This window comes from Drosophila willistoni, assembly GCF_018902025.1.
Source record: "Drosophila willistoni isolate 14030-0811.24 chromosome XR unlocalized genomic scaffold, UCI_dwil_1.1 Seg143, whole genome shotgun sequence".
Classification (NCBI taxonomy): domain Eukaryota; kingdom Metazoa; phylum Arthropoda; class Insecta; order Diptera; family Drosophilidae; genus Drosophila; species Drosophila willistoni.
Window position 1 is genome coordinate 8,872,613 of NW_025814056.1, and position 27,784 is coordinate 8,900,396.

The following is a 27,784-nucleotide window of genomic DNA, read 5'->3' on the forward strand; positions in this document are numbered from 1 at the left end:
AACAAAATAGAGAAGTGACAGCTAAAACATTTTCCAAACAAACATCCTTGTGGAGGGGGAAATTAATAAAAGCGGCGGCAGCATTTGAATCTAAAAAAAAAAAGGAGAAAACAAAAAAATAACAACAAAAAAAAAAACAAAACAAAACAAATCCTAACCACAGTGGTACGGGCTACTATATATAAAAGTAATATTAACATTAATAATTTTAACTATCTAAAATGTTATAAAGAAATTTTTCAACTCTGTTTCACTAATATATGTATTTTAATTTTACGTATTTATAGAACAAAACCAATGTAACCTATGCCCACTATATTATACCATCCATTATACACCCCCCCCACCCCACATTTCCTTTACTGTCTAGGCCATAAATGTTCTGTGAACCACGCAACAACAAAATAAATGAAACCATTTAAAAATACATATATATATATATATAGCTACATACATAAAACAAAATATCTATCTAATGTTTAAACATATATATATGTATATGCATAAGCAATAGGTTTTGCGCTATTTGTCACTGTCCTTAATTAACTTAATGACGCTTATTACAGATTATTAAACTAAGTTTAACTTTTGGTTAACGCATTAGCTCAGCCAGTTTTAAATGGATTAGTCTACGTATTTTCTTTTTTTTTTTGTGTATTTACTACTAACCCCACAAACTTTCTCTATACTCTTTGAAAATGTAATCTCGACTAGAATTTCTGCTGATAAATAATTTCGGTGATCTTTCGAGACAAGAACCACTTGATGAAGAGCCGATTATTCCATATTTTGTACTCAATAAAATTGTGAAACTGAATGAAAGAAAGAAACTATTGAAATTGGATTAATTTTCGTTCCGTTTTTGTGTTTGAATTGAATTTGGATGTTTCTAGAATGTTGGGTGAAAGAGAATGCCTGGCCGTAGAAAGCAGGTTCTGCATATGGGCCATCCAGTTTTTTTTTTTTTTTTTTTTTTTTTTTGGTCATTTGATGTTTGTGTGGAGTCAAAATGTTCAACTAATATGCATCCGCATATGCAATCCTCAGTAGATGAGTTCTCCCAGTGGCCCAGTCATTTAAACAACTGAACAACGAGGATCCAGGTTCGAATCCCAGGCTAGTGTATGGATGTAGGTTTGGTCTAAGCCAAAGGCCATTGTTGCCAGTGCTTGTAAAATATAGTTAGATTTGGTAGTTTGCATTCAACTATATCCCATACTGATAATAATAATATTAATAATCTGCATATATTTATCTATACCAGCTATGGAGTAAAATTGGTAACTTAATGGAAATTAACTGAAATGAACCGACGTATGGGCCTACTTTTGGAACGCTTTAGGCTTTGGTTTTACACAAACTTTGAAAACGTCGTAGACTTCCGATCTATCACTCAAAATTTCAATAAAAAGGCAGCTTGCCAAATTATTTCTTGGTCTTTATATGACTTAAAAACTAAATGTTTTTATAAATTTTGCCAGGGAAATTACTTGTAGGAAGAGGAAACTTTAATAATTATAAAGTTTTTGTTGCTTTTGGCATAAATTTTATATTTTTAAACAGTTTTATTTAAGTGGCTCAAATGGAAGCCACTTGTTTTATTTTATGAAAAGTGTTTTTAAATATACCTACATACATATGTGTATGTATGTATATATCTTGCTACGTTGCTAAGTCATTCAAATGATATATTTCGTTTTACACTTGACCTAGTCATCAATCAAAAAAAAAAACCTGGCCCATAATTTGGCTCGTTTCGAAAAAATTATATTTTCAAGTACTCTTGACATTTTTTGGGTATGAAAATGTGTCATTATCTCATTCTTAACGATTTATTGGAAAATCTTCCTTTGATTTGAATGACATCTTGAGAAGCTAACTCTTATGATTGAATTTTGGCTGGGACCAGACAAATGTCTCTCGTCCCTAACGCAAACCTTTGGAACAAATGATCTACATGAGTATGTATACTAAATTAGTATGAATTGTCAATTCGAAATCGTTGTGAAGGGGGGTCAGCTTAAAGTTCAACGACAACAAATTGCCAATGAATGAAAATTAAATACATGTAAATTGATATTTCTCTTTTAGAGACTTTTTATTTTATTTATCTATATAATTGGTAGAAAATAAAAGCAAACAAACAACAATAATGGCCTGCAAAATAATGTTGGCATTACTTTATTCCTCACATTGAAAGCCCAACACACAACCGCACACACACATACACAAACACACAGGCAGCCACACATATCCCTGATCAGTAGTGTGTGTAAGAATGAGTATTCTTGGATACTTTATCAGTGGATCGAGCATTTTTCTTTTACGTATAATAATGAAAATGATATATTATAAAACAGAAATGCAAATTCTTTCTCCAAAAAAATAACAACATTGAAAAAAAAAAATCGCTGTGGCTGGGATTAACTTCATTCTTCTGTCTGTTAAGTTTAGTATGCGAATCGTGTGTCCGGATGATAGCCAAGTTTATCCAGAGCCGGATTGCAGGCAAAGTTGATCATGGGTGGTGGTCCGCAAAGCAGAACGATCGTATCATCGCTGGCCGGAAGTAAATGGGCGCCAATCATTTCGTCATTGATAAAGCCAACGCTATAAGCCCAGCCTGTATATATAGAAAAGAGACAACACACAATCGGGAATTAGTATAAAATGCTTCACTTTTCAAGGTATATAATATTGGGGTCCAAAAGGCTTTAAGACCTGTACGCGTGCGCGTTATCACTCCCAATGTTTTGCAGTTGTTTAGTTAGTAGTATGGCTTAAACTAGAATGACTAGCTATGCTGTCTGGCTGATGGATTTTGAGTGGGGGGTGGGACGAGAAGAATCACATTAATAGCTAAACCGCTGATCCGACCGATGGCCCAATCGTTCCAGACCCGGTATACATGTGTAGTTGACCATAGGCGGCGGACCACATAGCAGACATAATGTATCCGCATCGGGCGGATAGAGATGCTCGCGCATCATCTCATCGTTAACATGGCCAGTGTTGTAGGACCAGGCTAAGAAGCGCGCATGCGCCGTACGCGGCATCCGTTTGATGGCAGCAGCAGCATGTGGCGAAGGGAGGCAGACACAAACAAATTCTTAACATAATAGATGGCTTTTTTGTTTTGGTTTTAAACATATTGTGTAACATCATGCTTTGTGATTCGCAACTACATATGAGACGACGAAATGACAAATGTGAAAGACGAAATATTATGCTTGGTCTAGGAAATCGGGGTGAGTGTTTTTTTTTTTTTGATTAGATTTATCGTACTTGTGGAATTAAGTGACCCAGAAAGATAGTGAAGTAAAGAAATTGAAAGTATATTAAGCAATTTTTGAGAATGACACTTCTTAATTGTGTTGGAGTGCCCACATTAAAATATTCAAACGTGTTATGGCCCCGATATTTAATCGATTCACTAACTGTGCGATATGATTCTTTTATGTTTTTCTTCTTGAATAGGTATTTTTTAACGATTTTTCAATTGATTATCCCAAATGTGGGCTAAACACCGACTACAAGTGTACACAACGAAATGCAATGATAGATGAGTCCGCTGATTTGAGTGATTTGCGCATATTATTTCCTGGAGCTCACCTTCGGCTGCCTTATCAACGGTGTACCAAACCTTAAACTGATCAGGATGCTTCTGTGCCAATTCATCCAATTCGGCACGCAGGAGAATATCTTTTTCGCTCTGCAAAAAAATATATAATTAATATGGATTTTGATTTAAGCTTAAATTGTGAATTGAATCCTCACCTGATTGGCAAAAAGCAATGCCAATTCAGTCTTATCCTTGTCACTGCGCTTAAGAACCTCACGGGCCAACTGCAACATGGGAGTGATACCCGTACCACCGGCAATCATATTCACACGTTTGGCTGTCACATGCTTGGGCGGATCCTTGCGCAATTTCTTTATGGAGAACGTGCCGTTGCCCAGATACTGCAGACGTCCGGATGGACCACGGAATGAGATCTTATGTCCGATCTCCATTTGCTCCAAGAACTGTGTCATCTTGCCGCCAGCTGGGAATTTGGGATGCGAATCCTTAAAATAGACCTTAACCACCAAGTCCACATAGCCGACATCTTCGTCGGACGAGATTGGGGTATATGGACGTATAACTAGCTCATTATCAATGGTGGCTATCAAATGGATATGCTGGCCGACAGGCAATCCCAGGACATGCTGCTTAGATGGCAGTCCAAAACGAAAACGTCGTGTGTCATGGCTGAGTATCTCCTTTTCAATCAATGGCAATTGATATTTATCATTGGGATCGACTAGAGTACGTAGGCGGGCAGTACGATTGGGTTCCCGTCTGGGTTTCGTTGATTTTTTGTTCAGGAAATAATGCACAATCAGGGCACCGGCTACCACGGCCACCACGCCCACAGCAATGGGAACGAACTAAGCAATGAAAGAGTAAAGAAGATTATTAGCCAGTAATCAAGGACACTATGAAAATATAAGTTAAGCTAGCTAGATTCAACTGTACATATATTACAATTAGTTGTAAACATTTGTTACACAATCAAAATATGTAGTATTATGCGAAATAGTCTAACGTGATTCAAAAATTGCGTCTACTGATTAGAGGTCGCAGGGTTGAATGGAAACAACCATTTGAGAATGGAAAAAAAATAAAAACACATGAAATCATACGTTATCTCAGTCCTACCCCCCTCCCTCCCGATCCACCACACTTAACTCATTTGGTTTAGTTGGCTAACTCGCTGAAGCCCCACAATATATTAGGGTTAAGCGATACACATTGGCCCCATTGACCCTCAAACTGCAGTCCAACTTTGGAGTAGTATCAAACAAAAAAAAAAAACAATAATATAAATACATACATATGTATATACAATAAGTATGCATATTGCGAAAATATCTTTAAAAAAAATGTAGTGACGTCAGAAATATAAACATATTGTCAGCTGGCCTGCAGCGCAATAGAGAGAAAGAGAGAAGAAGAGTGGTGGCTTGTTAACTTACATCAAATTCCGTCATTTTAGGTTTTACACTTGCTTTTTAGTTTGATTTAATTTACAAATTTGTTAAACTAATTTCTAATTTGAATTGCAGCCGCTCTCACTTGATGAACTTGACCGACTCCCCCAAAAAGACCGAAAAAAACAAAACACAGAAAACGTTTGATTTAACCGAACCGTGTGCTAAGTCGCATGATTTCCAATTGAAATGAAGTAGACGCGTGGAGTCTCCGCGAGAGCTCGGTAGGTAGTAGCTAGCCCCACTGTGTTGGGGGGAGAGAGAGAGAGTGAGAGAGCTAAAGAGATGCCGAGTCAGGCCGAGTAAGCGAGTTACACTGAGATCGGCAAGTATTTTAACAAGTGTGCGTGTGACTAAACATATATTAATCGAAAATTGAATATGTATTATTAACCAACACACATGCATGTATGTAGATAACGAATGGAGTAATTACTCGCAGTTAATTAAATTGTGTATGTAATATTTAGACAGCCACTGTAGTACCCGGTTTATTACAAATCGTTTTTTTTTTTTGCCTTTTATTATTTTTACTAACGATGATAAGCGAAAAAAAACCAGTAAAAGAGATAAAGACAGAATGATAAAGAGAGGGAGAGAAAGCAAGCGACAGCAGTTATTGTGTAAGAGAAACTTAGCTAACTGGAAACAGCTGATTGGAGCACTATATTCCACTCGTTTTTTATGAATCCAAAGTGCTTGTTTACACATTTCTGCTTTAAATATTGTGCGGCATGCACAAATTGCATTTTAAATAAGACCTTCAAATTAGGTAGATAAAAACCACTTGTCCGTGACACTGACCCATCCCAAAGTGGAGACTAGGCCCTGCTAACCGGCTCCATCAACCACTGAGATGTCATGTAATATTTATTTTTATGTATATTTGTCAGGCTGCTGGCATAAAATAGACAAATGACGTCATTTAAAAAGAATCTCTGGCGTATCGTTGTGCCAGTTCCAACACTCAAAATTATATGATTATGAAATTGGCAACAAAAAAAAAGGGAATTACATAAAAATTATGAGAATATGCACTTTTGAAATTTCGTAACTTACATTGCTCTCAACGAGACGGGCCATCTTCCAGGGACTAGAAGTTGGAGATTCTTGGAATTTGTCTTTCTCTTACACCTGCCGCCTGAAGATCAAAAAATCAATGATGAATTCTTTTTAATTATATAATTCCACGAAATTCACTTAAGTTGGCAGAATTCTGTTAATCAGAAATACAAAAGATTAAACAAAAAAAAACGCACCTAGACACGGCGAACAAAATGTTTGTTTGACTCCCCCATGAGCCCCACGCAAACGCAATAGTGCCCTCTCTTTCTCACTTGTTTGGAATTCGGGTTCTCTTATTTCGAAGTTTTTTGCCGAGTCTGGCAGCATCCGTTTTTTAATAAATGGCCAGATCAAATTTTAAACATGCTCGAGTTCGACTCCTTTACCTGATGTTGGTACTATTTTTGTTGCATGTTGCAACGATATATGTCGATATATCGACATCGAAAAATTCTCATCGGTTTATCGCCTATCGATAATATCGATGGTGCCATCGATGGTTTTCCCATCTCTAGAACAGACCATGTGTGCTCTTTCTATCTCTTGTCGTTCTCTTTTGGCCAACGGACGTACTCTTTTGTTGCATGTTCGACTCCTTTGTCGGAGTTCGACTCTTTTGCTCGACTCGATGGTCGGAGTTCGACTCCTTTGTCGGAGTTCGACTCTTTTGCTCGACTCGATGGTCGGAGTTTGACTCCTTTGTCGGAGTTCGACTCTTTTGCTCGACTCGATGGTCGGAGTTTGACTCCTTTACCTGATGTTGGTACTATTTTTCACGATTTGTACTCTTTTGTTCGAAGTTGGGGACTCTTTTGGATGAACTGCGCTCTTTTGTTGCATGTTGGACAGACATGACAACATGTTCATCAGCAGTGATGTCATTTTTTGTTAGGCGACTCAAGAAAACAGCTAAAGAAAGCTGAATCTTCAGGGAAAAAAGTCGAAAAAAATCAGATTTTTAAATATTGAATTTTTTACTAGATTTTCAATATCTTTCTTATCGCTCGTATAATATTCTCTCTGTTCTATTTTATTTAGACAGCTGGGCGGTAGCTGGTAATCAAAACAGCATTTGTTTTCTCGGTGCAGTCCATACCTAAAATTTTAGATAAGCTAATTTCTAATTTAAAAATATATAAATAAATATAAACCTTATGGTTAATATAGCGTTTAACGTATCAACGCTAATCCTATTTCGAATTTTGGATTTAACCAAATTCACTTGGCTAAAAATGAGCAACTAAAGCCAATTCATGAAATTTGCAGTTTCCGCCAGAATCCCGGTATTTTAGTACTTCATTCCAGAACTTAACCGTGTCGTCGACATTTTCCCATTGTACTTGCCTAACTTCATAGTACTTACGTTCAATTTGGTCAATATTGGGAGTATTAAAATACTCCAGGATCGGAGTGATGCTTTTGTTTTTGATTTTCAAGATGTTTTCAACAGAAATAGCATCAAATTGTTTTAATATATTAAAGTTGTCCGGCAATCTAAAATTCATTCTCTTAGATTTTTTTCTTCTAAGGATTTTATGCTCAATGCTTTGATATTTTTCTCAAAATGATCGTCAAATGCAATAGAAACAACTCACCAAATTGAGAAAAAGTAAAATTAAAAAAATATATATTTCAATTTGCTAAAAAAAGCTAGAATTCCCGCCGCCCGCTGTTTTCAAAATTTTCCCGCAATGTCTTTTCCAAAACAGCCAGATCTGGCTGGAATAAGCTGAAATTCAACAGAGCCACTGGCTAAACGAAATTCGATATATCGACATCGAAAAATTCCCATCGATTCCATAATAATATCGATGTTTTCCCAGATCTTCTTCTTTCTTTCGTGAAACGGCATTCGGAAGGTGTAGACATGGCGTGAGTTGATAGAATAAATAAAGAAATAAAAATCTTAAAATATTTAAGTAATCCTAAACGTTTATCAATAAATTTTAACGCCAATCTCTGGCTATGGAGTTAATAAATTTGATGAATGGAATATTTAAAGGATTTGGCAATCTAAAACCAGCTTTTTGTGACCTACAACCATGTCCATATCAGTTTGGAAATGATTGCTAGAGTAAAACTAATTTTTGTGTTTAAATGTGCAACTACTATGAAAGCTGCAATTGTTTGCACAATTTTTAAACAATTCTACATATTTTCTCCAAGACATTGTGAATAATTTGGAATTTCATTGTTCAATTTCAGGTCAAAAGTTTCTCGTGACACGCTCCTTGAGGGCGTCAGCGGCCTGTTGGAGGCTTCGGCTAAGAAGAAGCGTGGCTTTTTGGAGACAGTGGAACTCCAAATTGGCCTGAAGAACTACGATCCCCAAAAGGACAAGCGTTTCTCTGGCACCGTCAAGTATGTTGGATAGAATTAAAAACCTAAACTTGAGACATGTGGGTCAGATAGTTTTAGGTAGTCGAGAACCGACAACTCTCGGCGGACCTGCACTCAGGGTCTTAAAAACAATATGAGTAGGTTTCCCCACCCTTACCTTACGGTTGGCTGGTGGTGGTTAACCGCCCAATAGTTTAATATTTAAACCCAGTTTGTGGCTCCGCCGAGGGCTCCGTAAGTTTTACCAGCTGAATCTCCTTAGTTTTTCTTTTTTTATTTTTGTTTGAACCCACTGTATTATTACATTTGATCATCTTTGCAATTGAGATCTAATTTTTGCATTTCCTCTGCTGTTATTTTCGCTAGGTTGAAGCACATTCCCCGCCCAAAGATGAAGGTGTGCATCCTTGGTGATCAGCAGCATTGCGATGAAGCCAAGGCCAACAACGTCGAGTACATGGATGCTGAGGCTCTCAAGAAGCTGAACAAGAACAAGAAGTTGGTTAAGAAATTGGCCAAATCCTATGATGCTTTCTTGGCTTCCGAATCGCTTATCAAGCAGATTCCCCGTCTCTTGGGTCCTGGTCTTAACAAGGCCGGCAAGTTCCCTGGTCTGCTGTCGCATCAGGAATCGATGATGGGCAAAATTGAGGAGGTTAAATCCACCATCAAGTTCCAAATGAAGAAGGTTCTGTGTCTGTCCGTGGCCGTCGGTCATGTGGGCATGAAACAAGATGAACTTGCCCAGAATGTCAACTTGTCGATCAATTTCTTGGTCTCGCTGTTGAAGAAGAACTGGCAGAACGTGCGTTCCCTGCACATCAAATCCTCCATGGGACCACCCCAGCGTCTGTACTAAAAAATCTATAAATGGATATGCCATCATGATTGTGGGAATTCGTATTTTATATTCATTTGATGGAAAAAAATAAACAAGTCTACATTTTTCTAATGTATTTATGTTCGTTTTATTATCGAGTAGTTTCCTTACAATTAAATTAAACTAACAGGCAAATCCTAAATTTCTGTAGAACTTATGGTTCTTGCAAGAAAGTCACGGACATCTAATGCTCGTTCCACAAGTTCCGAGTCATCTTCATCACCATCTGAAGGCGGTTTTTGCATTGGATGTGTTGCTCGAAATTGCGATACTTTGACCTTGCTGCCCCACTCGGGCAAATGAGGTTCGCTCAGTTCTTCCAGGAGATTGTGTAGGACAGCTGCCGCCTGAATGATGCAGGACGCCGTCTGGAAACTAATATCCAGCGGCTGGCTAAGGAAATGCCAACGTGACATGAAGCGATGTAGAGCAGAATCGCTTAGCTCGTAGAGATGGTCGGCCACTTCGTTGAAGTCATGTTCATGTGGTGCTTCCGGTTCAGGGTAGCGCTGCAGCAGCCATGGACGCATTGGATAATTCTGATCGCCGGGGGCTAAGACAAAGGAGGGAACACGTCGTTCATTTATCTGACGCTTAGGCAGAGATGTCAACGCATTTGGGATGACGGCAAAACTTGGCACTAACGGAGAACAAGTCGCCGCTCGATTGCCATTGCCCAGTTGCAGTTCACGGAAGAGCATGCGATCATCGAGGAGGAACTCCATCAGCAGATAGCCAGAGGCTCTAATGGGAATCGAACAAACCCCCAGTACACCCATCAATGCAGCGGGCATATTGCTTTCCCGTTGAAATCCAGCCGCCACATTGTCACAATCTACCTTCATCTGAGGTAAACGGCGCAATGCCTTGCCCAGGCCGGACATGACAGCGTTGCAGAAGATCTTTAGGCATTTAATGGCTCTGGCCCGCGGCAGAGCAAATTGTTCGGCTATCAGGGATATACGTTCACCGCTGGCCAGAAAATAGAGAGCCAGGGCCACACATTTGTTGGCGGTGACAATTGGCGGAGGCTGCAAATCTTCGGCCGACCGTAATGTCGATGACAATTGCCTGCAGAGGGTCTGGAAAGTGCTGCGCGTGACATGCAGCTTGGAAAGAAACTCGTTGTCGCTGAAGTTTGGCATTAGATGTTCAAAGAACTGACGTTGGCGGGGTACGTTAACTGCTATTTGATCCACTGCTTCCGATGTTGAACATTCTTTTGTGGCCTGCTGCACTTTTTCCGTGCTCTTCTCATTCGTGCACTGGCTTGCGGTTTGTAGCTGGAATTGTTTCAAACGCAACATGGCATACATTTGCATATATTTGGATTGCATCTCAATCAGTTGCCGCATGAAGAAGGTGCGCAGCATCCGGAAGCGCTTCCGGGTACGCTGCTGACTTCTCGGTCGGACCATGATGACGGTCCGCTTTATACGCTGAATGTGTAGTTCTATCAAATGGGCCACTTCTACTTGGCGACTCTTCAAATCTCCAGATGTTTTACTTGTTTGTAGTTTCTCCAAAACATCGCTTAAATCGGCGGTGGCTAAGTTGATTTCCTCTTCCATTTTGTAATCTCGTTTTTTAGAGAATAGAATTGGTAAATTTAAAATAGAATAAAAACAACAACAGAGAAGAAACAAACGAAACGCGAATTCGCTCCAAGCAATGCAAATTCGCCTTGTATATAGGGAATTCGCTCGGTTAAAAAACAATCGATACTATCGATAGTACCGTCGATAGTTTGCTAGCTTTGTGAAGAAGAAGAGACAAGGAAAAATTTGCAATTTTAATTAAATTAATTTGAACATAATTAAACAATAGAACGCGACCGCCGCATAAATGCTGAGTAATTACGCATCCTTTGCGCTGAACACAATCTGTGTCTGAGCTCTGCTTTTCAAAGCAGTAGTGGCGTCTTCCCGGTGCAAATACATCTCTGGCTTCACCAGATACTCCCCAATCGAGGGTATCCAAAAGAAAAGTAAACTTAATTAAATTAAGACAGCATTGATGTTGATGCACGTCTGTAGATCTTAAGCTTGTGGCTGAGCTGGCTGCGGTGTGATTCCATTGAAGGAGCATGCAATAGCAAAGTGCAGAAGAGAAAGATAAAGCGACACACAATGAAAACAACTTGGAGTTGGATCCTGCTGAGCGGTAAGTGCATCAGATTAGTCATCACATTGATTAGACAGACTGCTAAAGCGCCCCACCCCATCTGTTTCCAATTAGCATTGCTCTTGATATTGGGATCGCCAGTGATATCCTCTAGAGTGTTGGAGCTGAGCGATCGTTTCATTGATGTCCGACATGAGGGTCAGTGGCTGGTCATGTTCTATGCCCCCTGGTGTGGTTATTGCAAGAAAACAGAGCCAATATTTGCCCTGGTGGCCCAGGCTCTACATGCCACTAACGTGCGAGTGGGACGTTTAGATTGTACCAAATATCCGGCAGCGGCCAGAGAATTCAAAGTACGCGTGTATCCCACCATAATGTTTATAAAGGGCAATATGGAATACAGCTACAGTGGAGATCGTAGCAAAGACGAACTGGTCGACTATGCCCTGCGCATGTCCGGTCCACCGGTGCAATTGGTCACCCGAACTGAAAGCGTGGACATGCTAAAGGGTTCGCATACGATTTTCTTTATGTTTGTGGGCCAGCAAGAGGGCGTTGTATGGGATACTTACTATGCCGCTGCCGAAGGATATCAGGAGCATGGCTTTTTCTATGCCACAAGTGAAGATGTGGCCGCTCAGCATTTCGATTTCGAAAAGCTGCCGGCAGTGATTGTCTACAAGGAGGAACAACATCATTTTTATCCACATGGTCATATTGCTCATGAGATGGATCCCCTTGAGGTGAATGAGACCATCTTCCAGTGGGTGAATGTGGAGAGATTTGTACTATTCCCCAAAATCACACGCTTTAATATCCATCAGTTGCTAAAGACCAAAAAATATTTGGTTGTAGCTGTGGTGCAAGAGGACAAACTGCAACAAATTGCAAGCCATGAGCTTGAATTCCGTGATATGGTTGAGGGTGTGATAAGGAAGCATCGACCACGCTATCATGACCAATTCCAATTCGGTTGGGTAAGTCTCTCTTTAATGCCAGAAAAAAGTAGTTGAAATGGAATCTAATCGTATGTTTTGTTTATTTTTCCAGATCGGTGAACCTTCGATAGCTCATTCCATTATACTCGACCAACTGCCCACTCCACATTTAATAGCTATAAATTCAACAACTCAACATCATTACATTCCGGACGATGATCCAATGCAAATGACCCCACAGGCCTTGCATTTGTTCTTGGAATCGATTAGCAATGAGAGCGCGACTGCCTATGGCGGTGATACCTATTTTGTGCGTCTCAATCGTGCCCTGTTTGAGGTGCGGCGCTCCTTAAAGGACATGTGGCAGGGCAATCCCGTACTGACCACTGTCATCTTTGGACTGCCCCTCGGTTTCCTTTCACTCATCATGTATTCCATTTTCTGCGGCGATTGTCTGGTCACCGAAGAAGAGTCCGAAGAGGAAGGCCACGAGAAGAAAGAGTAAAGCGTATAGAGTGGTGTAGTCGATATATTAGAGCAATTTTTCCCATTAAGCCAAGGAACAATCTAGTCTTATGTTAACCCCCATCAAGAAAATAAGTCTCCCAACCAATACAAAAAAAAAATTGTAATAGCTGACGAACAAAATAAATATTTCTTTCATAAAGTACAACCATTCCTCATTTCAAAGGTGTCCACATAGGTTGGTAAAGAAATCTTTACATTGCACTCCATTCTAATTTGCTATACGACCCTGTCTGCTATCTCACTCTTTCTTATGCAGATTCACTGAGGTTTCGGCAATAGATTGATTCATATTAGTTTCAGTAGTCACAAGCTCTGTATTCCATTGTACACTTTTTATAGACATTTTATAATATTTATGTAAATTTCGTTGCGCCTTTCTCCAGATTGGTTTGAGGCTTGACAAGGCTTCCGAATTATGTATGTATATGTGAGTGTGCATTGTTTTAGTGGCTTTGTTTAATTTAATAAAAATAATAAATGGGTATATCATCAGTGAGAAACCTTAGGTATAACCTCTTGGAAGGTAATAGCCGGGAAGGCAGGACATTAACCAAAATCAGCAACCATAATCCTCATCATCATCACTATCGATGGCAGCACGACGTCTATCGTACTTGACGGTGGATTTACTCTGTGGCATTTGGGCATTGACACTCTCCAAAATGCTAACGAATTGTGCATCATCCAGTTTGCCGCGCACCTGACCCATTTGGGCCATGCGAATTACCATGTTCTCAAACATTTGAGCCTTTTCCGGTTTGCTGACTTTCAATGTGTTAACTAAAGATGAAGGATATAATAATTAATTATGTTGTCTATTTTTCTTGTCTTTTGGTTCAGGACTTACGGCGGGCACGTGCCTGTTGGTCGAGAACTTGGGACAGTATTGAATGCTTCATCTCCTCCTGAGCGCGCATCTGCTCCTGTTGGGCCTGTTGTTTGTCGCCATCACTTCCACCAGCGCCGCCCTAAAAATAACAAGAGTATACCGGTTAATCGATGGCATACCATTTCTCTACCAGGTGTCAACCGGCGGAACAACAACAAAGTGCTCAAGAATGAGTCACACAAGGGTTAACATGGTTCACCTGCAACCAATGCTTGTGAAATTGCCAAGTGACATCGTTTTACTTACAAATTGCGACTGCATTTGTGACATTCGCTGGGCACGTAGGGCATCCAAATCAGCATCAGACATTTCTAGAAATTTATATTTTAATTTATTTTTAAGGAACTCTTCTTTATTTAGTTTGGTCACTTTAATTGGTCACAATGCCAATTGTAGAATGTAGATACGTATGTAGATATGCACTCACATGTAAATAAGTACTTCCGACTTAACAGACTGTAAAAAAACGTTATATTTTTTATTTTTGAAAAAAATTTACTTCCGTAGAATAATGAGCCCAAAAAATTTTGTGTTGCGTCTCAATTTGTGTATAATGTATAAATTAAAAATTCAAAATGATTTGACTGATTACTCTAAGCTCATTTTGTTTCCATTTTGTAGAAGAGAAAAGCTTGTCTAAGCCAAAAAGCCGCAAATGACAATACTGACGGGATATGGCTAATATACATAAGTGGTATTTACTCACTTGTTAACAAATGCTCTCTCTCTCTCCCTCTCTCTCTCTATGCATATATGTCTCTCTTTCTAACTATCCGTCTCTTGGGATATTTGAGATGTTGCCGGCTATGTTGTTATGTTTACAAAAGACAATAAAAGCTCTTTTAAAGCTCTATCTCTCTCACTCTCTCTCTTTGCATCTCTTTTAGTGTATTTTTCGACTATTTTGCTCTTTTCTTGGATGTTGCACTCTTTTGTTGGATGTTCGAGTTGGTTACAGTGGACACTCGCTACATCAGATACTTATATATGTACAGTTATACCCCGACTATCCGGGCTCCTATTAACCGGACATCCCTATTATCTGGGATGAAGTTGAGTTCGTTTCATTGTCACTATTAACCGTGATTACCCCGATCAGTGTGCGTTTGAAGTAGAGCTGGAAAACTATTCGATATTTTCGATGTTTTGAGAACAAAAAATCGATACTATCGATAGTGCTACTTTCGATAGTGCTTTTTAACCTATATTGATAAATTCAGCTCTAGTTTGAAGGTTGATCGATCACCTAGCATCAAGTTTCACGATATCAAGTTTAAAAGTTTTTTAAAAGAAAAATCTTATCTAGAAGGCAGAAATATGGCTTAATTAATCATAATACACATATTTTTTTAACCCCAATAATAAATATGTCGGACCAATTCACAAATAATGATCTTGACTGTAATCAAAATATTCTTCCATTTGCCATTTGATCGGACGAAGATATTGTCCATATAACTAAGGGTAACGATGATGACACAAGCGATCGAGAATCAGATGTAGAAGTAGCAGCTTCAAAAGTGTCTTTACTAGAGGCCATAAATGCATCTAACACTTTGCTACATTTTCTTGAAAACTTTTATTCTTCTGATATAACAGATCAAGATAAAGTTCAAGTTTATACAATTCAGGAGAAACTGATGTAAGAAAATTTAAAAGCTAAACAGTTGAAACAAACTACAATACATACATAATTATTTCTAGGTTTTGGTAGCATTTCTTTTTTAATGGTTGTAAGGCCATCAGTAAACGTTTGTAGAACTAAAAAACATTTGTTTGTGAATAGATTTAAAGATACGTATGTACTTATAAAATTTCAAGTACGAAATACGTGGAAATTTAGCTCGCGATTTGCCGGGTTTTTCGATTTTCCGTGATGGCTCTGGTCCCAACCTTCCCGGATAATCGGGGTCCAACTGTATTTATTTTTGCTTTAATCTTTGTATTTTTTCCACCCTTTTGTTTGACTAACACTTTGAATTCAATCGGTTTTCAGCTGTTACGAAGGTTGTTACTAGACTTGTTTCTGCTATGACGAATCGATTGGTAAGTTGAAGTCGGTTATAGCCAACATCTACTGTATTTACGATGACCAAGTAGTTGTATTTGTACTGGGGAGCTCTCTCTTAGTTAGTCTTCGTGGCGCTGTCTTGCTGTGCGCAACGCGCAGCGTAAAAACCAACTCTGAACCGAAGCATTGTGTCTCGCTCTGGCACACAATAATCTGTGGAAAATCTTTTTTGTATTTGGAACTTACCCTAACAATTTTGTTTTGTGTCATTTGAAATTATTGTGTTTTTTATTTTTTTGGAGAAAAACTCATTGTCAACAGGCCTTGAGTTTTCATTCGAAAACCATTTCCCAGTTAGTCTATCACATTAACTAACTACTCGAACATAACGATATCAGATGTAACACCAAAAATACGCGTACTTTCCGTAGTTCAGAAAGTAAATAGAAAAATCGATCCCAAAAAAAAAAAAAAAAACAAAAAAAAATACTAAGGAAAATCTTGTCTAAATTATAAGTTTATTAACAATTTCTCAATTTTCGTAAAAAAAAAAACTACAGAAACCAGCAGAAGGAGTCAACAACAAGAAGTACGAAATATTTAACAAAAACGTAAAAACACCAAACATAATGATAAAAATAAGAGAAAAGAAAAATAAGTAGAAACACGTTTAATGTAAGCGCAACAGTGTTCAACTCTATATAAAAGTAAAATTACGTTAATAGTGAGAAACAAAAAGCAAACAAAAAAAAAACAACTTAAATTCAAAGCGCAACAACCGCAGCTTAGTCATCCAAAACCAATAAGAGGAGACGAAGCTTTTGGGCTGTTCCGCCCCACCACCACCAACACCATCATCACCAGCAGCACCACCAACAATAACATCATTCACATTTACACTCTTTATCTGCCGAATGCACCTCCGTGTGCTCCCCTTTTTGGTCCCACAAAAACATTACCTAGAGCTGGAAGCTGAGACAGATAATTATAAAATTGCAAATATAGAAACGCCTACAACGCGCGCGATACTTAAAGCGGTTACAACAACAACAATAACAATAGCAACAACAACAACCACTTCTCGTTGAACATAACCTGTTGTGTTTTTAGTGCTTTTTACTTTTCTTTTATTTTATTTTTCTTTTTGTGTAATTTTTTTTATATTTTGTTTTAAATTGTTTACTTTTGTTTGGCCAAAAGCCACACACACACACATAAACAGCTGTTTGGTTAATATATATATTGTGACCGGGTCAAATTCATTCACAAAATGACACGCCTAACCGAGGAAATGGTCATTGCTCGGGCCAAGCAATCAGATTTAAGCCTAATTACAAAACTCAATTGCTGGTAAGTAACAGAATCATCCCCAAAATAACAATCCCAACTTTAGACTAGCCTCAATTAGCTTCACTTTCTATCTAGCCCAAAATCAGTCAGTAATAAATCTGATGTAAAATTACCTTTTCATACCATGCACTAATAGAAAATGAAATGGTATGTATAGGTATTAAAGTAACAGAGATGTATTTAATGGGCAAGAGGAAGCATTTCAGACCCCGTCTAGCCATTTCTATATTCGTCTGTCCGTCCGTCTATATCTAAATTTAAATTTTGGAAAGTAAAGAGCCTTTAAAGTTGGTAATTTGAAGTTTCATGTGTCCTTCCAACAATAAAGCAATTTGCTATAGGAACAATATACTTATATGTACATATGTTCTGGAATTTAGTTCAGCATTTGTTCGTATTGTTGATGCAGGACTGCGAATTGGGTTTATAGATTTGAAATATTTGTTTAACCTGGTTCAGGACTATGCCAAAATCGATGCGATGATATACTTTTTGTTCATCTTAAATCTGTTTCTGATGCTTTTTGCTTATTCTCCACAATACTTGTTTTAATATATATCAGTAAAGTATTTAAATTCAACTGCGATTGAGAATAGATTGCATTAGATTGATTAAAGAATTAAAACTTATATTAACCTATGAAAATAAATTAGACATGCAATAATAGATATCGGTTTGCAATATGATTTTGATGCAAGAGTGAAAGTTATGTCGAAAGATTTCAATTTTCGAAGGCGCTACCTGTATTTACCTTAAATGCTAGCCCTTTTATCCTTTGAAAAGGCTTTGCATAATAGAGTCAAGTGCATCCTGCCGCTTGATTCTCTAGATCCGGCAACATTCTTTGGCTTCATCATACAATTTGGTCTTATTTAGTTTTTTTAGCTGCACTTTTTATAATCGTAGTTGATTGCTAGAATTCCAAGCTACTACACATGGTAGTAGCATTAGTTTGATCTTTTCTAAAAGTTTTAGATCTATCTGTTTTTTTGTTGGTTTTTTGTTCAGTTTCAGTTTCAATTGTGGCACACTCGGATGCAGGTGCAGCAATGGCAACGACCACGGCAACAAATGGCTAGAGCAGTAACAGTAGCAATAGCTATCTGGCATAGAGTGAAAGCCTAACATTTGAGCTTTGATCTAGACGGGAGATCTGCCCACTTTTTTTTTTTGTTGTATTTGTTGTTTTGTTCGTTGGATGGTTGGTTGGCTTTCACTTTGCCTTCACCTCCTCCCCCTTCTCGTCGTCAGCGTCATCGTTATCGTTGTCTGGCACTTCTTTCTCCTTTAGTTTGACCCACAATGTGGAGGCAAATCTTCTAACCAGTTTAGAAGTGTCCACACTTTGGACACATTTGTATCGTAAGCGTACATTCACGTTTGTATCCCAAGTATCTATGTATGTATGTATGCATGTATCTTCTATCTATGCCAAGTCATGACTCCTAAAGTGGTTAAATGTTGCCTGCTGGTGCTGGAGCTGGTGCTTCTAGCACTTAAGAGCTGAGAGTGCCATGAAAATGCTAGAAGAATAAGCCAAGAAGAAAATCGTTCAACTCGCTTTGACTTGAAACTCATCAAAGTTACATGGCTCAGCAGGAGAGAGGCGATTCTCTGTTGATTTTCATTAAAAATGTGCATATTAACACGCAGAGAGATAGATGGAGGGTGAAAATGCATGCTAATTGAGTTTTTATATAAGCCTCAGCTGAGTAGCTACTCAAATCGATTCCATTTAGTTCAAATTGCAGCACTTAGGTAAGGCTAAAAGTTGGAAAATATTATAAATTACATAAATCATAACGAAATTAATTAAAATCTAAAAGAACTGCAAGCAATGACAGATTTATAGTGGCGACTGTCCTAGGCCATGTAAGAACAGTTAGTACTTTATTGGGGTATCACGTATACGCACAGTATGACAGCTAAAGTAATAATATTGAAAATTGAAAACATGAGCATAGTTTTTGCCTGAAGACTTTTCAAAAGATATCTAAAATTGCCATAGTCAACACATGCTAGAACTAGTTAAGAATTACAACCAAATGAGGCCAAAAGAAATGTTCTTTAGCAAAACAAACGTCAAACGTCATCATGGGCGAGATTCAATCGTTAATTGATTTTCCAAATTCGTATTGCTTAATCCCCAAAGACAGTTCTAGATCATCGAGATAGACCTCAATACCGGACTTAAAAATGCTCGGCCCTATTGTGCACCAGTCTCCGGTCTTAGGGAAAGAATTTTTAAACAATTATAAATATTGATAATAAAAAGTTTTATTTATTCTTAATTAATTGTCGTTCAATTTTCGGTAGATATTTTTAAAAACCCAAAAAAAGAACAAAAATCCATATTTGTTGGAGAATTTATTAAATCAAATTTATTTTTAACTTTTTTCAGGGGCAGTGATCTCAGCGATGTCTCCATAATCAGGCGTATGCGCGGTGTTGAAGTTTTGGCGCTTAGGTAAGTCGGTTAATTATAGTATATAAAAAGAATTTATGCTTAAATTGGTCTTTAATTTCGTGAGTCTGTGTGTGTGTGTGTGTGTGTGTGTGGATCATCTTCATATCGCAAATGTTGTCTCATTTCCTCTCTCGCACTCTGTGCTTGTGTCATTTTGGTTTGTTGCTGTCTTTTTGATTGATTTCAATTTCACTGCAAAGTCGGAGGAGATATAATGACTATGAGCACATATAAACAGCTGAGATATATTACAGTCTCAAATGATGTCATCGCAATGTTATTAGGCAAGCGAAATAAAAACAAAAAAACACTAACGAAAACTTTGGCACGCTCAAGCGCGTAATTAATGCAAAAAAGCAAAAAGGCAGCGGCGACGTCGTCTACAACGGCAGCGAAATGGAAAACTAAAAGTCGTGGGAGAGGAGAAACCCCAAAATTGGCAAAAACTACTTGGCCATAGTTTAGCTTTAGCTGGTCCGCTGACTAGATGACTGGCTGACTGCCTGACTGGCTAACTGGTTGACTGGTGGGCAAATATGCGTAGGAAGGGCTACAACATACAATTTGCTCTTCAATGTTGTGTATCTAGATATATATGTATGTATGTATGTATCTTCTACATATATGGATACTTGATGTAGGAACTTGAGTTACTTTTTTGCTCTTGGAGTGCTGTGTACGTAGGTGATGATAATGCCAAGAGTATCTTTCGCTTGCTTGCCAATGGATTTTGTTTTTGCTGGCCTTTTAAGGCGAGAATCATATTTTTTTTTGTTCAGTTTGTTTTGATTGTCAAGGTTGTTTAAAAATCAATTTGTAAGCAAATGTTTCAGCTCATATACAGCTGTTATTTATACTTACATATACCATAAGATATAAATGTTTACTGTTTGCGATTTGTTTTTTATAACCAAAGGGAACCTATTTTAAAAAGCGTTGCCTCTTGTAGGTCACATAAGTCAATGGGGTCAATGGTCAATCAATGATGTCTCCAGCTAAATTTGAACTCAAGTTGCATTGTCTTGAACTTGTTAGCTTGATAATGCAATTAACACCTGGCCTTGACTTAACACACAATTTCAAGCAAATTCTTGGGGGTTTTATTCAAAGTAAGAGTTTATCGTCCAGAATGGTTAAAGAAATCAATCTTTCTTTCTATATAGTCAACAAATTTTTGTAATACGTCATCTTAGAATCGAGCATAAATCTGGCATGTCATTGAATCAATAACTCACCTTTAACTAAATGACCAGATGTTGTTTAATATTATGGAGTTCATGTTGAGTCGATTGCCTTTTAAGGAGTCAGGATTATAAAATGCAAAATGTAAATAGTTCCAAGAAAGGCAAAACAGTTTGAAAATGTATATTAACCAAAGTCAATATATTCTAACATGTGAAATTGAGGCTTGGGGCGGTTTGAAAGAGAGAAGGTAGCAAATTCACAATCATGTATCACCGACTTAGAGTTAAGCGATGGCCAATTGTTACCCTTTTTTTTAGTTTCAATGCTATTATCTGGTTTAGTTTTTGTTTCATTCACTTAAAACAGATGCCGGCATCGAAAATATTACAATTCGTAGGCTCTATGACATTTGATTTAGTATCGTTTGAGTACATTTTAAATACATATAAAGCCTTTCGCTACTTTTTTACACTTTTTCTTTGATAAAGGTGAAAATGCATATAAAGTCAAATTGCGAAAGTTTCGAAGTGGCTGATAACTGATAATAAAAAATTAAATCCCTAAAGGCTTATTAAGCAACAAAGTTGGTAATTGAGTCTCAATCAGTCCGTACAAATAAAGTTCCCACGAATGCTTTGCTGCTTTCTATTAACTCCTTCACTCAGTCGCGCATTAATTGATATCACGTCCAAAGCTCCAATCGTTTGGTTTTGCATCCACTATATAGTTAGGACTCCGGATTAAATTATAACTACCTAATCGTGTCTATAGTCATTTTGTTGACAAAATGAAACTCTTCAGTGGAGTTTTACAAAAATGTTGCCATATTTATTTTTGACATTCATATTTCTTTTATTCACTTTCACTAGATAGTAATATAGTTAGAGTTCATGCTTAATTTAGGCATTTTTTACAAGTTAAATACAGCTTAGTGATAATAACGTGGTAAAGGATTTCTGTGAGAGAACTACCTTCAAAATGAAATGATAAAGATTTGACTTACAATTAGATCGGATCACTCTATATACCTACATATGTACGTATACCTACTCTGTAATCTAATGGATTTATTTTCTGTATTATTCTAACTTCTAACTATTAAAGTTCCTTAAGTTTACATACTTTTGATTTATCAGATTTTAATTTAGATACTTTTTCTTCTCAAAAGTCTTTCTAACCTTTTGAATAATTTTACCTCTTTAACCAATTGCACTTCCTTTAACTTTCAATACCCTTTTTCTTTGCACTGTCAAGTGGCCGTTGTTGTTGGCAATCAAAGTTTTATCGGCTAAGCAAATATGTATGTAGATAAAGCCAACATATAGAGGAAGAAGCACACATACATAGTTGTGTGAGCTCCATTCACTACTAAAGACCCTCGATATCAAGGTATATTTATGTAATATATTTTGCATTAAACAACAAAAACCTTTTTGTTTCAGGCCGTTGGGCAAGAGATTTTCTGTTTGGCCTCCTTCGCATTGAGTTGTTTGCCATTTATGGTCCCGAATGTTATGTGTGTGTGTATATATAGGGTTTGAGAGGGGTTTCAGAAAGAGTCTTTGTTTTTGTTGTTGTTGTTGTTGGGGGCTTGAAAGTGGGAGAAGTCGTTATTTGTTGTGCTAGGCAATGGCGGCGCCGGGGCAGGTAAAAGCAAAATACTCAACTCCTCCAATCTATGAAACCATAAATCGAGTTTTCGTTGGCGTTGAAAGTAGTTTATGTCTATGTATAGGATAAATGTTAATCATATTGATTTGCATTGCGTGTGAGTGGGGACTTGAGACTGAAGTATACACACATACATACATACATATATGTGTATCTCTTAACCTTGACAAGAAGTACCTACGAGTTTTCTTTCTTCAATTATGTATATTTCGATTTCCCACTCAGCTGTCTCTATATCTCTATTTATAGAAACATTTCTCTCTTCTCGCTCTCTTTTTTTCTCCAAATTTCTTAAGCCATTGCACCCGTGTGCCATTTGCTGTCTAAGTTTAGCAATTTATTTATAAAATTTCATTTCCATGCATATTGTATTACTATGTTTATATCATCTTATCTTATCTCTGGAAGGAAACCAAAAAAAAAAACCGAAACGTATTGATTGACAAGCGAGTAAAATAATCAAAGCACGCGCCTTTCACAGTCAATTGGCCATTGCAAAGTAATTAGCAAGTTAAAAGAGAGGAAAAAAAGCATAAAAAAAAGATATACAGAAAAATATCTGGTTGAAAAAGGTGTTAACCAACAATAAGCACTCTCGCACTGACCTAGACAAAAGACGAAGACAACAAAGACTTAATGATAAATGATGACAATGAACATTTGCTTGTTGTTCTTACCCACATACATACATACATACATACATACATACATACATACATACATACATACATGTGTGTTGTATTCCCCATGTTGTTTGTATTCCCCTAGCCCCGCTTACTTGGCTCTCCCCATTCTTAACGGCATTTAGAATTCTTCTTACGAAGAAGACACAACGACTTTCTTTAAAAGATTCTTAAAAAGAGAGTTAATGACCTCATGTAGAAGCAGCAGCAACTGAATAAAAATGTATCTTTTGTCATGCAGAAGAAGTGGGGAAGGGAAGGGGGGGTATACATACATAACTCTTAAATGATTCATGGAACTTTGTTGGAAGCGCCTTCTTCTTTCTTTGTCATTTGATATTTCTTAAGAAGCAGTTATAATTTAATCGTGTTCATTAACAAAAGATTTATCACTGATAAGAATTACACATAATCATGCAAGTTCGTTAATCAAGGATTAAAATTCCTCATAAATTTTCGGTCATAACTTTCGCTTTTAGGCTATAAACGGCTATTAAATGGCCAATTTTAATTTGAAGTTCTTAATTTCATAGATAAAAGATAAAAACGGGAATTCTTTTAAATATTAACTATAACATCATACGAAAGTTTCACAGTTTAAATGCCAACTTTATTTATTGAATTTAATTATCAGAACTGGATTTAGGTCACACTTTTACACCCTTTTCATGGTTTCAAATATTACGATAACCGTGAAATAATCGTCTAGATCGAATCGATATATACATAAGTGATAGTAGGCTTATATTAAACAATTAAAAAGAAAAAACCCACAAAGGACTATAAGCCAGAGAATCGGGCTATTTTGTAGTAGTCCGATCTTGATCAATCTTAGCGAATCTATTACTAACTATATTGAACTACCAAATATTAAATTTAAAGTCAATCTAATTCAAACCGTTTGTCTAAGCTGACTTGAGGTCAAAATCTGATTATTTTAAAGACAGTATGAAAAGGCCCACCTTTTCATTGTCTGTCTAAAAAAAAGGTATTGATTCAAAACTCAATTTTTTGGAGCTCTAAGTGAAAACTCCAAGTGAGCTAAATAAAGCCTAAATGGAACTTTTGAGCAGATCCAAGAGGACGGAAGAACAGACTAAAAGAGAGACTGATTTCATTTTGTCGTCCTGATCAGCACGAAATGATTTTATACCCTTGCAGAGGGTATTATAAAATTGGTCAGATGCTTATAACGCACAGAAGGAGACGTTTCCGACCCCATATATATATTCTTGATCAGCATGAGAAGCTGAGTCGATATAGCCATGTCCGTCTGTCCGTTCGTGCGTGTGCGTTTCACTCAGCCGACTGCAAGGGTGTATAAACTTCGGCATAGCCGATGTTAGCTTCTTTGATATTTTGTCAGAAGATAATATATAATGTCGAAACAAGATAAAGAAAAAACTGTACAAATACGATTTAGTTCAAAAGTCTGCGTTCTGCACGGAGAAAATCCTTGCTTCTATGACTAATATGAAGGATTAATAGGTTATAAACAAATTATAATGAATTTGAAAAGAAATGTGGCTTAGAAAATTATTTAAGAAATATCTGATTGAATGACTAATCACCACAATTGACGTGTCTCATCTAATTGTAAGATACTGGAAAATTATGAAAAAAAAAAAATTGGTATTTATGTGGCTTCATTTTCTTTCATGTTTTTTTTTCTTGCAGCGTTAATAACATTGCCACCTTGGCACCATTTGAAGACTGCAAAAAGTTACAGGAATTATATTTACGCAAAAACAATATCAATAGTATCAATGAGGTTTCCTTTTTACAAAATTTGCCAAATCTCAAATATCTATGGCTCGAAGAGAATCCGCTCTGTGATGAGGCGGGACCAAAGTGAGTATCAATTTGATGTTGGCTGTGGAGATTTAATCTTAATTTGAATATCATTAGCTATCGTGCAATTATATTGCGTATTCTGCCCAATCTGAAGAAACTTGATAATGTTGAGGTCACACAAGAGGAACTGGATGATGCGTTGCGTGGACGAGATGAGGAGGAGATGTACGAATATGATTCTAGAGAGTCACAGCAGCCACATAGTACCTCACCACAGCATGTGCAGCAGCAGCAGCAGCAACAACAACAGCAGCAACAACAACAGCAGCAGCAGCAACAACAACAGCAGCAGCAGCAACAACAACAACAGCACAGTTATCCACAGCACTCGCCCCCACAGATGCAACAGCAGCAATATCATCCGCAACAGCAACAACAGCAACAGCAACAACAACAACAACGTTGCAGTTCAAGCCCCATAAGAGAGGTAAATGTAAACCATTGTTATTAACCAAATCCCATGACTTAAATAAGGGTTTCACTTACCTAACGTTAACTATTTCTACAAATATTACAATTCTCTCTCTGTGGTTGCTGCTGTCGTCGGTCCTTCCTCTATTCTATAAATACTATTTCTCTCATTAACAAGCCGCCGCAATTAGCAAGTCCAATTGCTATTAGCAGCGATGGATCATCATCTAATTTAGCAAATAATATCGATTTTTATAATAATCAAATGCTTAACTCAGAACCTCCGACACCGACAAAGGTATACATAATGAAGATTTAGATTAAGATTCTTTATACAGACAGATTATATGTACATACTGCTGATGATATATATACTAACCCAATTATGTTTTTGGCTTCTTCCATCATTCTCTTTCCAATTCCCTCCCCTTTAGGAACCCGTGCATCCGCCATCGCCCAAACATAATACCATAACAAAAGAGCATCGAACTTCCTATCATCAAAACGATGTAAGAAACCTATTTCCTAACCATAATTATCATAAAAATAACTATGACTATATGCTATAACTCTGCTGATGAGCTTGTGGACGAGCCCTAGAGAGACCTACCTTCCGTCACACTTCAGTTGCCATCCCCCCACCCCACTAACTCTTTTCTCTCTTTTGTCACTCTGCTGCCAGTGTTACGCGTGAACGAGTCACGCGATGGGCAAACGACATTTGACTTTGAAAACAAAGAGAAACTAACTAATCGGATATATAGATGTGTATATATGTATATGTTTATGTTAAAAAAAACGAAATGGGGCCATACGGAGGGCAATTGATATAGAGATAAATTGACGAAGGGATGGGTCCCTCTTGGGTTTCTTCGAAAATAGGCTCTCGATAATCTTAATATAATATTTTATTTTGTGATATATTAACCAAGTTTTTTGCACAACAATCACAACCACTACAATCACCACCACCACTACAACAACAACAACAAAAACTACCACTACTACAACTACTAATATTAAACCTAGCGCTCACCCGGCTCTGATCAGGAAAGTCCACATGCTGGCTACAGAGAAGTTCGACCAACTCCTCTGCCGCCCAGCATATCGACACATTCCATGAAGGTAAGAGAAGAATACACAATTATACATAATTGCAATGTAAAAACCACCTTAACTCCTAATTACTCTCTAAGATCGATTAAAGATCCTCTTATTCCATTTGAACTATTATTATTATTCCAGGAATACTATCAGTCGGATAGACCTGCCTATCCTGCGCACTATCGTCACAGTCAGACAGATCTAACCGAATGGGAGGAGCATCAGCAGCATTCGCATAATCCATATGGCAGTCAAATGCATCTTAATCATCATCAGAGTCAGCGGCGTATTGCCGGAAGTGCTGGTCCCAGTGGCGGCGGTGGCGGTGATGGAGGAGATCGTGGTTATGGCTATAGGAATGGCAGTGCTCGCGAGAATGGTGGTGAATGGGAACCAGAGGAGAGGCAGCGGGCAAGGTTCGATATACCCTGACAATCCCTTGGTCAAACGAATTCATTTAATTTTCGATTCCATTCCATATATACATATATAGACGCCCAGAGGTGCGGTGTAGTGATTCGGTTAGCAATGTCTCCACCAATGTGATGAATCATTATGCAGGCTATCATCGTCGGCCTGTCAACCGGGTGAGTGTGTGTGTTCGATCGGTCGATGGATAACCATCTAAACTTAATAATTTTCCTTTGTAGAATTCCAATCTATTGTCGGCATGCCTTTGCCTGGTCAAGGAACTGGACTATGCTAGTCTCGAGGTACTCGAGCACGCTGTGCGCTGCCGCATTGATGAATTTCCCAACGAATGATGAAGACTACTAGCTAATCGCATGTCGGTTAGTTAGGGAATTTACAAAAACACGAAAATAATAATTATAGCAAGAATCAAAAAACAACAAGAAAAAAGACACTCGAATTATTGTACTAATATTAAATGTAAACCATAAGCTAACCGACTAAGCGCAACACAACAAACACTTACCCACAAACAAACAAAGAAACAAACAAACAACAAACTTACTTGCCAATTGAGAAACTGTAATAACTCCCAAAACAAGAAATAAGGTTTTGATATAAGCCTTTTGCTAATTCTAAGTAACTATATAACATTAATTGACCTAAATCAATATTTGATGGATTGTGTAAAACTCAATTGCAATTTTTTGTACACTCACTCGAACTGGTACGATCTGTTAAAACTTAATTAAATTTAATTTGTGTATAGTTTTGGTTAAACGCAGTAACTAAGTAGCCTTCTATTCTATGTGTCTCTCTTTGTGTATGTGTGTGTGTAA

General features: G+C 37.6%; 6 protein-coding genes across 12 annotated transcripts; 3 read left to right on the forward strand and 3 right to left on the reverse strand.

Moving 5' to 3' along the window:
• Positions 1–2,165: 2,165 nt before the first annotated feature.
• On the reverse strand, positions 2,166–6,364 carry LOC6645608 (NADH-cytochrome b5 reductase 3). 4 transcript variants are annotated; one of them, XM_002068336.4, is made up of 5 exons: positions 6,294–6,359; positions 6,094–6,175; positions 3,778–4,431; positions 3,613–3,712; positions 2,166–2,623 (listed from the first exon to the last, which is right to left on the reverse strand). In XM_002068336.4, the coding sequence occupies exons 2-5, from the start codon at positions 6,115–6,117 to the stop codon at positions 2,451–2,453; spliced, it is 951 nt and encodes a 316-aa protein (XP_002068372.1). In that variant the 5' UTR covers positions 6,118–6,175; positions 6,294–6,359; the 3' UTR covers positions 2,166–2,450. The 4 variants fall into 4 exon arrangements, with proteins under 4 accessions (XP_002068372.1, XP_015033296.1, XP_046867786.1 ...); XM_047011830.1 differs by lacking the exon at positions 2,166–2,623 and adding an exon at positions 2,732–3,025 and having other exon boundaries at positions 6,294–6,364; XM_015177810.3 differs by lacking the exons at positions 6,094–6,175; positions 6,294–6,359 and adding an exon at positions 5,020–5,203.
• Positions 6,365–7,889: 1,525 nt separating this feature from the next.
• Positions 7,890–9,395, forward strand: LOC6645609 (60S ribosomal protein L10a-2). Its single transcript, XM_002068337.4, has 3 exons — positions 7,890–7,971; positions 8,305–8,460; positions 8,806–9,395. Exons 1-3 carry the CDS (start codon positions 7,967–7,969, stop codon positions 9,296–9,298), a joined length of 654 nt encoding a protein of 217 aa, XP_002068373.1. The 5' UTR covers positions 7,890–7,966; the 3' UTR covers positions 9,299–9,395.
• Positions 9,383–10,956, reverse strand: LOC6645459. The gene has a single exon (XM_002068338.4). The coding sequence runs from the start codon at positions 10,888–10,890 to the stop codon at positions 9,457–9,459; it is 1,434 nt and encodes a 477-aa protein (XP_002068374.1). The 5' UTR covers positions 10,891–10,956; the 3' UTR covers positions 9,383–9,456.
• Positions 10,957–11,065: 109 nt separating this feature from the next.
• Positions 11,066–13,466, forward strand: LOC6645460 (protein disulfide-isomerase TMX3). The gene is made up of 3 exons (XM_002068339.4): positions 11,066–11,482; positions 11,558–12,420; positions 12,494–13,466. Exons 1-3 carry the CDS (start codon positions 11,449–11,451, stop codon positions 12,884–12,886), a joined length of 1,290 nt encoding a protein of 429 aa, XP_002068375.1. The 5' UTR covers positions 11,066–11,448; the 3' UTR covers positions 12,887–13,466.
• On the reverse strand, positions 13,200–14,335 carry LOC6645461 (programmed cell death protein 5). Of its 2 annotated transcripts, XM_047011936.1 has the most exons (4): positions 14,226–14,335; positions 14,045–14,109; positions 13,757–13,877; positions 13,200–13,689 (listed from the first exon to the last, which is right to left on the reverse strand). In XM_047011936.1, exons 2-4 carry the CDS (start codon positions 14,105–14,107, stop codon positions 13,466–13,468), a joined length of 408 nt encoding a protein of 135 aa, XP_046867892.1. In that variant the 5' UTR covers positions 14,108–14,109; positions 14,226–14,335; the 3' UTR covers positions 13,200–13,465. The 2 variants fall into 2 exon arrangements, with proteins under 2 accessions (XP_046867892.1, XP_002068376.1); XM_002068340.4 differs by lacking the exon at positions 14,226–14,335 and having other exon boundaries at positions 14,045–14,176.
• Positions 14,336–16,316: 1,981 nt separating this feature from the next.
• On the forward strand, positions 16,317–27,733 carry LOC6645462 (cilia- and flagella-associated protein 410). 3 transcript variants are annotated; one of them, XM_023177293.2, is made up of 11 exons: positions 16,317–16,398; positions 17,010–17,159; positions 19,561–19,626; positions 24,843–25,016; positions 25,074–25,446; positions 25,609–25,728; positions 25,865–25,939; positions 26,460–26,555; positions 26,676–26,950; positions 27,028–27,121; positions 27,185–27,733. In XM_023177293.2, the coding sequence occupies exons 2-11, from the start codon at positions 17,080–17,082 to the stop codon at positions 27,296–27,298; spliced, it is 1,467 nt and encodes a 488-aa protein (XP_023033061.1). In that variant the 5' UTR covers positions 16,317–16,398; positions 17,010–17,079; the 3' UTR covers positions 27,299–27,733. The 3 variants fall into 3 exon arrangements, with proteins under 3 accessions (XP_023033061.1, XP_023033063.1, XP_023033064.1); XM_023177295.2 differs by lacking the exon at positions 25,609–25,728; XM_023177296.2 differs by lacking the exons at positions 25,609–25,728; positions 25,865–25,939; positions 26,460–26,555.
• The last annotated feature ends 51 nt before the right edge of the window (positions 27,734–27,784 follow it).